Below are 13,958 nucleotides of genomic sequence, written 5' to 3'. Positions count from 1 at the left end.
GATGATTTCGAAGATTCTACTTCATGGGCTGATGATTTCGAAGATTCTACTTTTCTGATTTACGAAAAAGAAGGAATATATATAGCTCTAGTAAGCTATTGGGAGAAATAACAGTTATGCATACTCACGCTAACTGAAATATTCCCTATATACTCCTGAAATATTCCTCAATCCCTTTTATACTGTGGGGTTTTGCTCATTACATTGTCTATCTTCGAATTTTAGTTTTGATCTTTATTAGAGAGAATCCATTATATACCACTAAGTTTGTCACGGCTCTACGATTTGCCACTGACTTTATCACATTCTATAAAATGCCACCGACTTTTACTTAACTTCTACTATTTACCATCACTGTCCGATTAGCCTCCTAGCACTATATAATTTTGTCCAAATGACCAAAATACCCCTAGGAAAAAAACTTCCATAATTTGGACAAAAATTCAAAATATCATATTAGAAATATAAGATTGTAAAAATCCAAAATTTTGCCAAAAACTTAATATCTGATATTTCAGAATTTTTGTCCAAATTTTGAAAGTTTTTATCATATGGGTATTTTGGTCATTTGGACAAAATTGTACAGTACTAACGAAGGCTAACCGGACGACAATGGTAAATCGTAGAAGTTAAGCCAAAGTTGATGATATATTATAGAACGTGACAAAGTCAGTGGTAAATTATGGACTTGTGATAAACTCGGTGGCATATAATAGATTCTCTCTTTCTCTCTTACTCCTTTTTCATCAGTTGATCTTAAGCTGACCATTCATTTCTATCAAAAAGTCCATTTTACATTTTGGTATAAAGAAACATATAAATTTATGTAGTATATTGTTATAGGGTAGAAATTTGTTATATGATAATATTATAATTACTAGCTTAGAGCCAATGTATTGTAACAGAAAACAAATTGAGTCTCTACCTTATTAAATCAATTAATAAGCACTTATTTAGTTCAGGCAATACTATAATTTTCTTTATTGAACAAGTAGGTGATTTTGAAATTTGGAGAGAGCCAATAATGAAACGGGAGATGACTCATTGTAATATAATATAATATAATATAATAGTATAGATTATGGAGCCCACATGTCAGTGGTAGCCTGGTAAGGATGGTGTGGAAATGGATATTACCACAACTAACATTTTAAATAGTATATATGAGTTTATTATGCGATATATTATTTATTTGTAGAAATGACTAAACTAGTATTATTTATTTGTTATTAAAAATTATTTATGTATCGTATAAATAGATTTCTTTTACAGCAAATATGTTGTATTAATTTTCATAAAAAATTATGGTCAACTAACAAAAGAGTATGGAAGTGATCCAAAGTATGCAATGGAAAGAGTAAAACTTACGGAAATAAAAAGGATGGGCAAAGTTTATACAATACACTGTAATTAGTTTTCCTTAAGTTATAAGATGTAATTTTGTAATCATTATTCATTTATAAAATTATGTCGTAGTTTTTTTAAGTAAAAGCCAAAAAAAAATTATTATGTAAAAAAAATGTCAAAACGAGAAAATAACGGTCAAACTTAACCGAGCAATGTCTCTAAGAAAATAACGGTACCTCCCTCTTCCTCTCCAACACTCTTGTCGGATCCAAAAAAACCTCCCAAAGATCCGCTAAGCCGCTATCCCATCCTACCGCGCGCGTGCGCCATCGCCATGTCATCCTTCGACTCCGTCGCGGCCGTCGCCGGCGACGGCGACGCCGACGACGACGACGTGCTCCCTCCCGCTCCCTTCGACCCCGCCGCCGACGGCGCCCAGGGCGGCCTCGGCGCCCTGCGCCGTGGCCACCGCTTCGCCACGTCCTACTCGTCCTTCGGCACCGCCGCCTCCGAGGACGACCTGGCTGGCGCCGGCGCCGGGACCGACGGCGGCGTCGGCGCCGGCATTCCCCTGGGCTCGAGCTCGAACGGCGGCGCCGCGTATGGGTACGGCGGGTCGGGGGACGTGATGAATGGCCACGTGGACCAGATCGGCGACGTCATGGGTGGCGGCGTGGTGGTCGGCGACGGCGGTGGCATCGACGACGACCTCTTCGCCGGCGCCGGAGACGGCGACGACGGGCCCGTCCTGCCGCCGCCCGAGGCCATGAAGGAGGAGGGCATCCTCCGGCGTGAGTGGCGCCGGTGAGTGTGCTCCACTCCGATCATCCCATAATCTCCCAAAAAGCATCAATTCGCGCGCATTTCTTGATCTGATCTGCCGCCTCCCCCAAAGCTTGATCGAAAAAGAAATCAAGAAATCGATGGGTTTAATTCTGCAGCCAAAACGCGCTGATGCTGGAGGAGAAGGAGCGGAAGGAGAGGGAGCGGCGCGGCGAGATCATCGCGGAAGCCGACGAGTTCAAGCGATCCTTCGCCGAGAAGCGCAAGCTCAACGGCGACACCAACCGGGCTCAGAACAGAGACCGGGAGAAGGTTGGTCGGTCACCATCTTCTTCTCCGCCATTGATGAGCTGCACATCATACAACTCGTGAACTATCAGACTGACCCGCCATCATCGCCATGGATGGTGCAGCTGTTCTTGGCGAAGCAGGAGAAGTTCCACGGGGAGGCGGAGAAGCAGTACTGGAAGGCGATCGCGGAGATGGTGCCGCACGAGATCCCGGGGCTGGAGAAGCGGGGCAAGAGGAGGGAGAAGCAGTCGGCGGAGGCCAACGCCAAGGCGAAGCAGCCCGGCGTGGTGGTCGTCCAGGGCACCAAGCCCGGCAAGCCCACCGACCTCTCCCGGATGCGCCAGGTCCTCATGAAGCTCAAGCAGACCCCGCCGCCGCACATGGCGCCTCCTCCGCCGCAGCCAGCGAAGGACACCGGCGGCGACACGGACGCCAACAAGGACGGCGAGGCAGAGAAGGCAGCTGGAGAGATTGAGAAGAAGGCGGCCGGAGGCGAGAAGGAGGCCGCGGCTGGTCCGCCGGTGACCGCCGCGGCGGCGGCGGATGCGCAGGCGAACAAGGCGGCAGCCGAGGAGACGGCCAAGAAGTGATCGGACAAGGCTGCATTGATCGACAGCCAAATTGCTACGGAATTCGTGGACTCTGATAAAATTCAGAAACAGCTAGTATCATGCATGGTTCTCTCTCTCTTCTATGTTCATGTTAGAATAAGAGATTTAGGCGTAAGCTGTTCCTTTCTCTTTTGCATTTTTCACAATTTTGCATCATTTATATATTGAGTCGTAGTTAGGTGTGAATTATTTTCTCCGTTGTAACGCACGGGCACTCAGCTAGTCACTGTATATGTGTGCAGCGAATAACTCGGTTGGTTGTCAGATTATGAGCTGATAATCTTCAGTGCCAAAAGCGTTCCTTTGGATTCGTAACTTTGAAATTTGCTTTGCTAGTTGCACGTAGTATCTGCACGTTAATTTTCTTCTGGATTCTGTATACTTGCAGCAGCTGGCTGGAAGATACGATCTGAAGCGAATCAGCCCGCTAGTATATGCAGTGCAAACTCTGCTCACACATACTGTTTTCTCTGTTCTTCAGTTATTTGTAGATGTTCGACAGAGTTAAGAGTTGTTCAGTTTTGCATCCACACAGCGTGAGCATGAGTGCGTTTTACCGACGGTTATGTTTCTTTTGGTGGAACCTATCCATTTAGGTCGAGTCTTCGACCCAGCGCAAGTACTTCGATTTATATGGTTATACTTTCTCCATTTCATATTATAAGATTTTCTAGCATTGCTGAATATGGCAGGGGCGAAGCTACAACCATTCATAGGGATAAGTTGACTCGAACGATGTTTTGCGAACCTCTCCTACCCCTCTTTATTTTACCATCTATGACCCCAGCAAAGAGAAAAACTAGACCCTAGTGATATTACTGATTGTTCTGTCAAAGCCCAATTAGTGACTAGGAACGATACTAACAAACAACAAATAAAAAATTAGCTAGCACTTATGATTTATACATCAGCCCAATATACATATAGGATTGAGATTTGGGTCCAAAAATAACTCCACAAATTCTCTTGTTGCGCCATCATATTCCTTCGAGCACTTTGTCCCGCACCAGCGCTGCACATCTTGACATCTTATATCATTTTTTTTCTAGCAGAACGAAAGGCAAGAATCAGTGGTTTTGATAATCTTTGGTTCATTTGGTGTCTTTTACAAATTAATAATGTATGGTTTCTAACAAATTTGTAGTCATTTCATTTTATCATAATGTATTGTCATTATTTTGTCTTGTATTTTGTATAGTCTTAGATCATTAATTACAAACTAGATGACATTTCCGAGTTAGTGTTGGATTCCAATGTAGCGATACGATATTTTTCACCAAATTTTAATAAGTTTTGATATAGTTTTGTCGTGAATTCTAAAAAACATTCAAAATTTCACTCAAAATATACTTTTCGTCCCACGTCGAAACATCAAATTACATGATTTTTGGTTGGTTTTGGTCAAAAACGTAAACCCTGGTTAATACTGACCCCGGTGACCATTTATCCTGGCTTCGCCCCTGGAATATGGGCAATGCTAGAAAGTCTTATAATATAAAACGGAGGAAGTACTACGTACCTAATTATTTTTTCAATGGTATGCCAAGTGTCCCATGGCAGCAAGATGACTATACGTGTACTTCATTTGAAGGATGAGGGCAGCTACCGTACGGGATTCCGTTGCAACGCAGTAGTCATGGGATAATTAACAAAACCACCCCGACAGATTTAATACCAGACTTCGTCGTTTTTCCGACCAAGGTCAACTCTGCTCGATTCCCCATCTAGAACCCGGCTGATACGCAACTACTCAGAGCAACCCCAACCAGAAAGCAGCTGCGCGCGATACCTCGCCAGTGGCGCAGAGGGCCGCCGCAACTACTCTGAGCGGCCCCAGCCAGAACCCAGCTCAGTATCGCGCGCCTCTGCGCGCGATACCTTGCCGGCGACGCTCCGCGACGCCACAACTACTCCGAGCAGGAGTGCTTCTTCCTCCGCCCCGTATCGAGGCCCCGAACCCTCGATACCTCGCCGGCACCGCCAGCAACTACTCCAAGTAGGGACTCCCCCAAGCCAGAACCCCGCTCGGTATCACGCGCGGAGGTGTGCGATACCTCACCGGTGACGCTCCGCGACGCCGCAACTACTCCGAGCGGCCCCAGCCAGAACCCAGCACGCCTCACTCCGAGCAGGAGTGCTCCTTCGTCCTCCCAGATAGGTATCATCTTCTCTAGTTTTTGGGCATGAGTTTTTTTTCTCTAGTTTAGGTATTAGCTTGTCTCTAGTGTAGGTACCAGCATGTCTCTATTTTTTTTCAAGCTATAATGGTTTGTGTTCTGCCTGTGTGGGGCCAAAAAAATTACTGAAAAAAATGTGTGAATTATTCATGCAGTTGCAGTTTCAGTTAAAAAATGGACTCCTCGGTTGGATCCGCTGGAAGAATGATAGAAAAGATAGCAAATGAAGGGAGTGATTTCCTTGGTGAAAGAAGTATCAAAGAACAACAGAGTGGCAAGGAAGATGTCTCTGTTGAAAGAGCGATGGAACAAGTATCAAGTCATGATGATGATGCCTGATACTGAATTGAAAGCTTCTGAACAATTGTGATGTATGGTCAGAGAATGTCAAATTTTGTTGCACTTGAGACTTGAATTTTATCTGATACTTGTACTGTGAGGTGATCTTGGTACCTTGTTGTGAGATGTACGGAGCTGGTCATGACTGATACATGTAGTGAGCTGGTCATGACTGTGTGGTACCAGTCATGATACCTATAGTGACCATGTGCTGTAAAGTATCAGGTCTGGTGCCTGGGTTAAGACCTGGTACCTTGGTTTTTTTGTGAGGTACCAGACCTGATACCTGGGTTGTTTCTAGGCACCAGACCCTGGTACCTGTATTGTGTGAGGCTGGTACCCCTATCCTGTGAGGAACCATGTCTGGTTCCTAGGTTAAGACTTGGTACCCGGGTTTTTTTGTGAGGTACCAGGTCTGGTACCTTGGTTGTTTCTAGGCACCAGACCCTGGTACCTGTATTGTATTGTGTGAGGCTGGTACCCCTATCCTGTGAGGAACCATGTATGGTTCCTAGGTTTAGACCTGGTACCTGGGTTTTATGTGAGGTACTAGGTCTGGTACCTTGGTTATTGCTAGGCACCAGACCCTGGTACCTATATTTGTGAGGCTGGTACCCCTATCCTGTGAGGTGTCATGTCTGGTTCCTAGGTTTATACCTGATACCTGGGTTTTCTTTGAGGTACCAGGTCTGGTACCTAGTTTAGACAAGGTGGTGGTAGCAGGTACCATATGTTCCACAGTAACCCTAGGTTCAGATGTGGTACTTGGTACTAGGTACCAAACCCCATTGTGTGAGGTACCAAGGTACCATGTCATGATACCTTCACTGGGAGGTACCAATCAAAGCCTCCGATGCTTGTAGGTACCAACCCCATTTTGTGAGGTACCAAGACCCTGATACCTTTCAAATACGAGAGAAAAAAACATTTTAGGTACCAACCCCCCAGATACTTATTGACATTTCGATTTCATGGTTTAAATTCGCGATATATATTTTTAAAAAAAGTTATCACACAACAGGCATAAAAAAAGTTGAGTGCTGCAAATGAAAAATAAATCTGGATGTATTTCACATGGTGACACTGCAGTAGCCATTACATGGTGACATTTGTTCACATATTCACATGATTTAAAACAAAAAAAAATGGTGGTACCACCAGATAGTTGGCCTGGTTGTTTTTTGTTGGGGGGGGGGGGGGGGGGGGGGGGGGGGGGGAGGTCAGTACATGGTTCAAAAGCACTATGGAGTTGCCTTTACATTTTAAAACAAACACCGTCACTAGCTTTAGATGACGCGATGTGGATGTAGGTCGTTGAAGCGATGGTAAATCAACCTATGGCATAACTGCTTGCGGTATTTCATGGTGTCTCTCTGGGGAAAAAAATGAAACAATATGAGAACCAATGAGCATTTCTCTAGAGATGGAACAAACAACCGATTTTTGGTAGCAAAAAAACCAGTACCGTCGTATATCCAACAAGACTCCTGCCACTGTGACACTCGAGCATCCTCATAACACAGAACCCGCAGTCGTGTCTACATAAAAAATGAAAGTGTGAAGTAAAAAAAAAACATGTACAGAAAAGGATGTGACTGTGAGTGAGATAAATCAAAAAAAAATTGTTGATACTTACAATGTATCTTGGTGAGGCGATTCAGGATACTCAACTATGAAGATGTCACCAAATCCAAAAGGGCTACTGTTTGTTCGTGTGTCAAGGGCAACATGGAGATTGCTACTCTGAAAAACATATGGAAGAAAGAATGAAAAGAAAAAGAATGATACCTAGTAAAAATACAATGAAAAAGAGGAATAGTAAAAAAAAAAAGCTTAATCACAAAGAAGACAATTGAAAAAAATATGATACCTCCGTTTCAGTTTCCATCTTCTTCCTTTTGTTGCTGCCACTTATGGCATTTGATTTATCTGGTAGGAATTTGTTAACGACCAAATTTGGTAGTGTCAGCATCGGAGAAGAAGGTTAGATCGAAGTGGAGTCCAGGACGAAGATCGTTGCGGAAACAGAGAAAGAATCGGCTGTATCCAACGGATACGGTCAGGATCGACAGAGTTTGAGTCGGACGGGGTTAGCCAATATAGCCGATTCCGATAATACGACTTGGTGTGCGATATCGGGTTGAGTTAATGTGCTTCATGGTGATTGCCACGCAAGGATAGAGTCCTGAGAAGGCAATTATATCTATTAATTAGGATATTTTATGTAATTTCCTTAGAGATATGTTTGGGCAAAAGTCTGCCGTAAAGACTTATGGTATTTTAGAGTTTGTTAGAGATAATAGTCATGTCCGGTATGGACACATCTTAGAATTCTCGGGTATAAATAGACCCCGAGCCTCATGTAAAAAAAAAACAGACGTTCAATACAATCTCGGCGCATCGCCATCCTTTTTGCTTTAGTTTTATTTTGACAAGTTCTTGCTTTCGGGTTGAGCTGCATCGGTTTCGATCTTCAACAAGAGGTAAAACTTGTTATGGCGGTTTGCATTCTCGGGATTGGTGCTTCCATCTTCATGACACTCTAATCTTGTTTATGTAATTCGTCGAGTTATCATATATCTTACATAATTTTTAGCAATATCGTTATCTAACCTACAATTGGCTAACATCTGTTGGTAGAGGACAGCCGATTAGGTTAAATATCGATGTTGATTCAAATTATATCGGATATCCACCACTCTATGAAACTTTCAGCGGTTTGATTGTCTAGATATTGTTCTTCTTTTCATACTTAATGCTGCATCAGTTGAGTTTGATCTATTAAGTCGTGTTTAGAATATCAATCTCTAGCCTGCCTTCTGGTTGCCTATTAGGGTAGTATCGGGGTTTCAGCCGATCTTACCTGATTTAACTACTTTTATTCCATATGCTTGATTGATATGTTAAATGTGCCCTTTATGTTAAGATCTTGTTGCATTTAAGTATATTAGGCTTCTGTTCGATATATTTTTCTTGCTTTAATATCTTGATATAGAGTGGTATCGGAGTATTAGCCGATACACGCTAGATCTATTTGATCGGCTATGCTATAAACATATATATAGTCCCATTATTAGTATATATTTCGATCTAAATGATTTATACTGTCTCGGCATGGCGTCCGATCTATCCCAATCACTTGATTTAAGTATATATCGATATAGGGAATATATATATTGTTAATATCTACAGCCGATCGAGTAGATTTAGTTTCTTCTTATTTATTCATGATTGCCGATCGATACATATATGACATCGGCTCAAAGATAAATGATATGTCATCGGCACCTAGCCGATCGACTATCGTTTATAGGATTAATTGTGGTTTCTTTGTCTTTATTTCTTGTTGATTGCAGGATCAAATCAACTGGCACGCTCACACGTCCGAAGGCGAGTTTTGGACCTGCACTAAAGTTAAGCAGATCTCCCAGGCCTCGTGTTTTCTGTCAACACGCTTTTGGCACGCCCGGTGAGACTGATTAGAAGTCAGAAAACAACCTTCCTCATGGCCGAGAAGCTGCCGCTGTCGCCATCCTCGGCTAGTCCAGGTTCTGTTAAGGAGAAAATCCAGATGCTGGGCCTCAGATACATCAATGAAGGGAACGTTGTGACTGTTGATCCGGAAAAGTTCACACCTGATCAAAAGAAGGACTTCGAAGCAATGATGCAACAAGCGCGGGATCAATTCTTAAAATCATTCACGCAGACTCGCAAAGGAACATTGGTTCAGAAGTATAAGATAAAGGTAGTTCCTGATGAGCCTGAGACCAGTATTTCTAAGGAATGAGAAGGGAAGAGAGGCTCAGAATCGGCTCAACCAAGTGACAAAGGTGCTACCGACGGCTCGGCTCAAGAGAATCAGGGTGAAAACTCTCAAGGGGTACATGGAGTTCAAGGTGATGGTGTTCATGGGCCACAAGGAGGAAATCTTAATCAAGACGGCGAGACAGTGCAGGATTTCTTCAACAATTTCCAAGATCGGGTTGATTATGTTGTGCACAATGCTTTGATCAATCAGTCTGGGGTATTAGTCAATACCTTGTCAAACATGATGAAATCAATAGCCGATGGATCAATAACCGAGCATCAGGCTGCAGGCCCGGTTTATTTGCAAGGGGGTGTCTTCCCAAATTATCGGCCTTTGATCACTGGTGCTCAACTGTCTGCCCAACCAGTTCCTCCCATTGCACCTTCAGCTCAGCCGACGGTACCGCCGTTGACTCCTTTACCTGCTCCAGCAGCATTGGCACCAGGCCAGCCGATTAATCCTCGGCTGTTGATGAGGGAGCAGCCATAGCATAGTGGGCAGGTGACAAATCGGCTGACACAAGACCAGGTTGCTGCTATGTTTTTACCCCCTCAACCTACTGTTGATCCGGTCCAGCAACAGCCGATTCAACAAACGCCGTCTAGACAGCAAACTATCCAGCCGATTCACCAGCAAGGCTTGATGAATCAATCGGCCGGACAATTGGCTAGACACGTCCTGAATCAGGTTGTTCCAGAGGGTTTGGTTCACCATATGCAGCCAGATCATACGGTAATGCCCCAGATTGTACCTGAGCACTTGGTGCAAAATATTCAACCGAATTACCAGAACTACCAAGGGGGCAATTTGAATTATCAATATCGACCTCCTTCCCCGCAAGCCCAATATCAGCAAGGGGGGCTAACTCAACCTCAGTTCACTCCTCAGTGTAATCAGTTCGAGCCAATGCAGCAACAATCGCAAGGAGCAGCTCAGCAACGACCATGGGCCGATGTGATTGCTGACGTGATGAGGGAACAGTTCGGGCTTAAACCAAAAGATACTGGAAACTTATATCGGCAACCTTACCCTGAGTGGTTTGAAAGAGTTCCTCTTCCTATCCGATTTAAAGTTCCAGATTTCTCCAAGTTTTCGGGACAAGATGGTGTATCAACTTATGAACACATTAGCTGATTTCTAGCTCAATGTGGTGAAGCATCGGCTGTAGACGCTCTGAGAGTTAGGTTGTTCCGGTTGTCCTTGTCTGGATCGGCTTTTACTTGGTTTTCTTCTTTGCCGTATGGGTCAATCAACAGTTGGGTCGACTTGGAGAAACAATTTCACAGCTATTTCTACAGCGGAGTTCATGAGATGAAATTATCCGATTTGACAGTGATTAAGCAAAGGCATAATGAACCTGTGCATGAGTATATTCAGAGATTCAAGGAGATGAGGAATAAGTGCTTCAGCTTAAGTTTGACTGATGCCCAATTAGCCGATTTAGCCTTTCAGGGCATGATTGGTCTGATTAGGGAGAAATTCTCATCTGAAGACTTTGATAGCTTGTCACATCTTATACAGAAGGTAACATTGCACGAACAGAGGTTTGCGGAAGCTAGGAAGAGCTCTAAGAGGGTTAATCATGTGTGTCCTTACATGTATGGGTCGGATGACGATGATGATGACTCTGAAATAGCTGCAGCCGAATGGGTAAGGAGTAAAAAGGTTATACCGTGCCAATGGGTAAAGAATTCTGGGAAAGAAGAGAGGTATGATTTTGATATTACCAAGGCTGACAAAATTTTTGATCTGCTGCTTCGAGAAAAGCAAATCCATCTTCCTCCTGGTCATACGATTCCATCGGCTGAGGAGTTAGGCAAAAAGAGGTATTGCAAATGGCATAATTCTGGATCTCATTCTACTAACGATTGCAAAGTTTTCAGACAGCAGATTCAGGTGGCTATTGAGGGAGGCAAGATTAAGTTTGATGATTCCAAGCGGCCGATGAAGGTTGATGGCCGAACAGCCGATGCTAGACGTACGAGAGGTTTTCAGATGAATTCGGCCAAGGTTATAAATAAGTATCAGAGGAAATATGACAAGCAACAAGAGAGATGTTATAAAGAGGATGATGGTAGTTTTGATCCTCATTGGGGCTGTGAGTTCTTTAGGTTCTGCTAGAACGAGGGTATGAGGTTACCAACTATCGAGGATTGTCCTGGATGCGGTGATGTTGCGGAAAGTTCGAGCCGATCATACAATGGAAACAATCGGCTGAAGCAAACAAGAGTCCCTGTTCATCAAAGATTGGGCCCAGTAAACCAACATAGTTACTTGGAGGATGATGAAGATAGGAAGACTCAGTGGTGTCCTTCTGGTATTTTTACAAAGAATCAGAAGAGAAGGGTTCAAAGGTTGGGGAATAGGGAACGCTTTCAGGAGGTCGAGCAAGAAATTAATCATCGGCTGAGGAAGGCAAAACCGAAGCAGGAGTGGCATGTTAAGGGTCAAGCTCCTGGGGCCAATGATGTCGCAGCCGATGATGCAAAGAGGTTGGCAAAAGGGAAGAGTGTGGTAACAGCGTCAATTAACATGGTTTTTACCTTGCCGGCCGAATTTTGGATCGATCAAGCCGATGTCGACGAGGTGGAAGAGGAATCGGCTAAGTTGGTTCTATTGCCAGAACAGGCAGTCTTTGAAAAGCCTAGGGGGACAGAGAATCGACACCTTAAACCATTATATATAAATGGCTATGTCAATGGGAAGCTGATGTCTAAGATGATGGTCGATGGTGGGGCTGCGGTAAATTTGATGCCTTATACTACGTTCAGGAAATTGGGTAGAAATGCCGAGGATCTCATCAAGACAAACATGGTGCTCAAAGATTTTGGTGGCAATCCATTAGAAACAAAGGGTGTTCTAAACATGGAACTGACAGTCAGCAGTAAAACAATTCCTACCACATTTTTTGTCATCGATGGGAAATGTTCTTACAGCTTGTTGCTTGGAAGGGATTGGATTCATGCCAATTGTTGCATTCCTTCGACCATGCATCCATGCTTGATTCAATGGCAAGGCGACAAGATTGAGATTGTGCCAGCCGACAGGTCAGTTAATGTTGCCAGTGCTGATTTAGCTCTTTGGGAGATGGATGGCCTTGATTGTTTATCTGGAAAGGTTTGGGATGGAGATTTTCTAAAAGTGTCCGATTCTGATATACAACCAATTAAAGATGGAGAACCCAACCTATTACTTTGAGGGCGTCGTGGAGGGTTCAAACGTCTACACCAAGGATACAGTAGATGATCTCAATGACAAGCAAGGTCAAGGTTTCATGTCGGCTGATGATTTAGAAGAAATAGATATAGGTCCGGGTGATCGACCAAGGTAGACATTTATTAGTAAGAATTTATCTTCAGAATTTAGAACCAAGCTGATAGAGTTTTTGAAAGAGTTTAAAGACTGCTTCGTTTGGGAATATTATGAGATGCTAGGACTCAGCCGATCAATCGTTGAACATCGGCTACCTCTCAAACCAGGGGTTAGACCGCACTAGCAGCCCCTGAGAAGATGCAAAGCCGATATGCTTGAACCTGTCAAGGCTGAAATCAAACGTTTGTATGATGCTGGTTTTATTCGTCCTTGCCGATATGCTGAGTGGGTTTCTAGTATAGTTTCTGTTATCAAGAAAAATGGTAAGGTGAGGGTATGCATTGATTTTAGAGATTTGAATAAAGCTACCCCAAAGGACGAATATCCAATGCTAGTGGCCGATCAGTTGGTTGATGCTGCTTCAGGACATAAGATATTAAGTTTTATGGATGGAAACGCGGGGTATAATCAGATTTTCATGGCTGAAGAAGATATCCATAAGACAGCTTTCAGGTGTCCTGGTGCGATCGGCTTGTTTGAATGGGTTGTAATGACTTTCGGCTTGAAGAGTGCTGGAGCTACGTACCAAAGGGCCATGAATTATATATATCATGATTTGATCGGCTGGTTGGTTGAAGTCTACATTGATGATGTGGTTGTTAAATCTAAAGAAATAGAGGATCACATAGCCGATTTGAGAAAAGTTTTCGAGAGGACCAGGAAATACGGCTTGAAGATGAATCCGACAAAGTGTGCTTTTGGTGTATCGGCTGGCCAGTTCTTGGGATTTCTTGTTCATAAGAGGGGGATTGAGATTGCTCAGAGGAGTATTAATGCTATTCAAAAGATTCAACCTCCAGAGGACAAGAAGTTACAGGAGTTGATCGGCAAGATAAATTTCGTCAGGAGGTTTATTTCTAATTTATTTGGAAGATTAGAGCCTTTTACACCATTATTAAGATTGAAGGCCAATCAGCAATTTACTTGGGGGGCAGAACAACAGAAAGCTTTGGATAATATCAAGGAATATCTTAGTTCCCCACCAGTTTTAATTCCTCCACAAAAAGGGATACCTTTCAGGTTATACTTATCGGTTGGTGACAAGTCAATTGGTTCGGTGTTGATTCAAGAGCTTGAAGGAAAAGAGAGGGCAGTGTTCTATTTAAGTTGTCGGCTCTTGGATGCAGAAACAAGGTATTCTCCTGTGGAAAAATTGTGCTTGTGTTTGTATTTCTTTTGCACTAAGTTCAGGCATTACCTATTGTCCAATGAATGCACTGTGGTATGTAA

At 43.5% G+C, this 13,958-nt stretch overlaps 1 protein-coding gene across 1 annotated transcript; it reads left to right on the top strand.

Annotated features, from left to right (window-relative positions):
• Positions 1-1,601: 1,601 nt before the first annotated feature.
• LOC9267670 (clathrin light chain 3) lies at positions 1,602-3,367 on the top strand. The gene is made up of 3 exons (XM_015790490.3): positions 1,602-2,151; positions 2,289-2,442; positions 2,544-3,367. The coding sequence occupies exons 1-3, from the start codon at positions 1,682-1,684 to the stop codon at positions 3,009-3,011; spliced, it is 1,092 nt and encodes a 363-aa protein (XP_015645976.1). The 5' UTR covers positions 1,602-1,681; the 3' UTR covers positions 3,012-3,367.
• The last annotated feature ends 10,591 nt before the right edge of the window (positions 3,368-13,958 follow it).

Source organism: Oryza sativa, chromosome 7 (assembly GCF_034140825.1).
Source record: "Oryza sativa Japonica Group chromosome 7, ASM3414082v1".
NCBI lineage: Eukaryota > Viridiplantae > Streptophyta > Magnoliopsida > Poales > Poaceae > Oryza > Oryza sativa.
The sequence above is the reverse complement of the archived record's forward strand: the minus strand, read 5'-3'. Positions and strand labels throughout refer to the sequence as shown.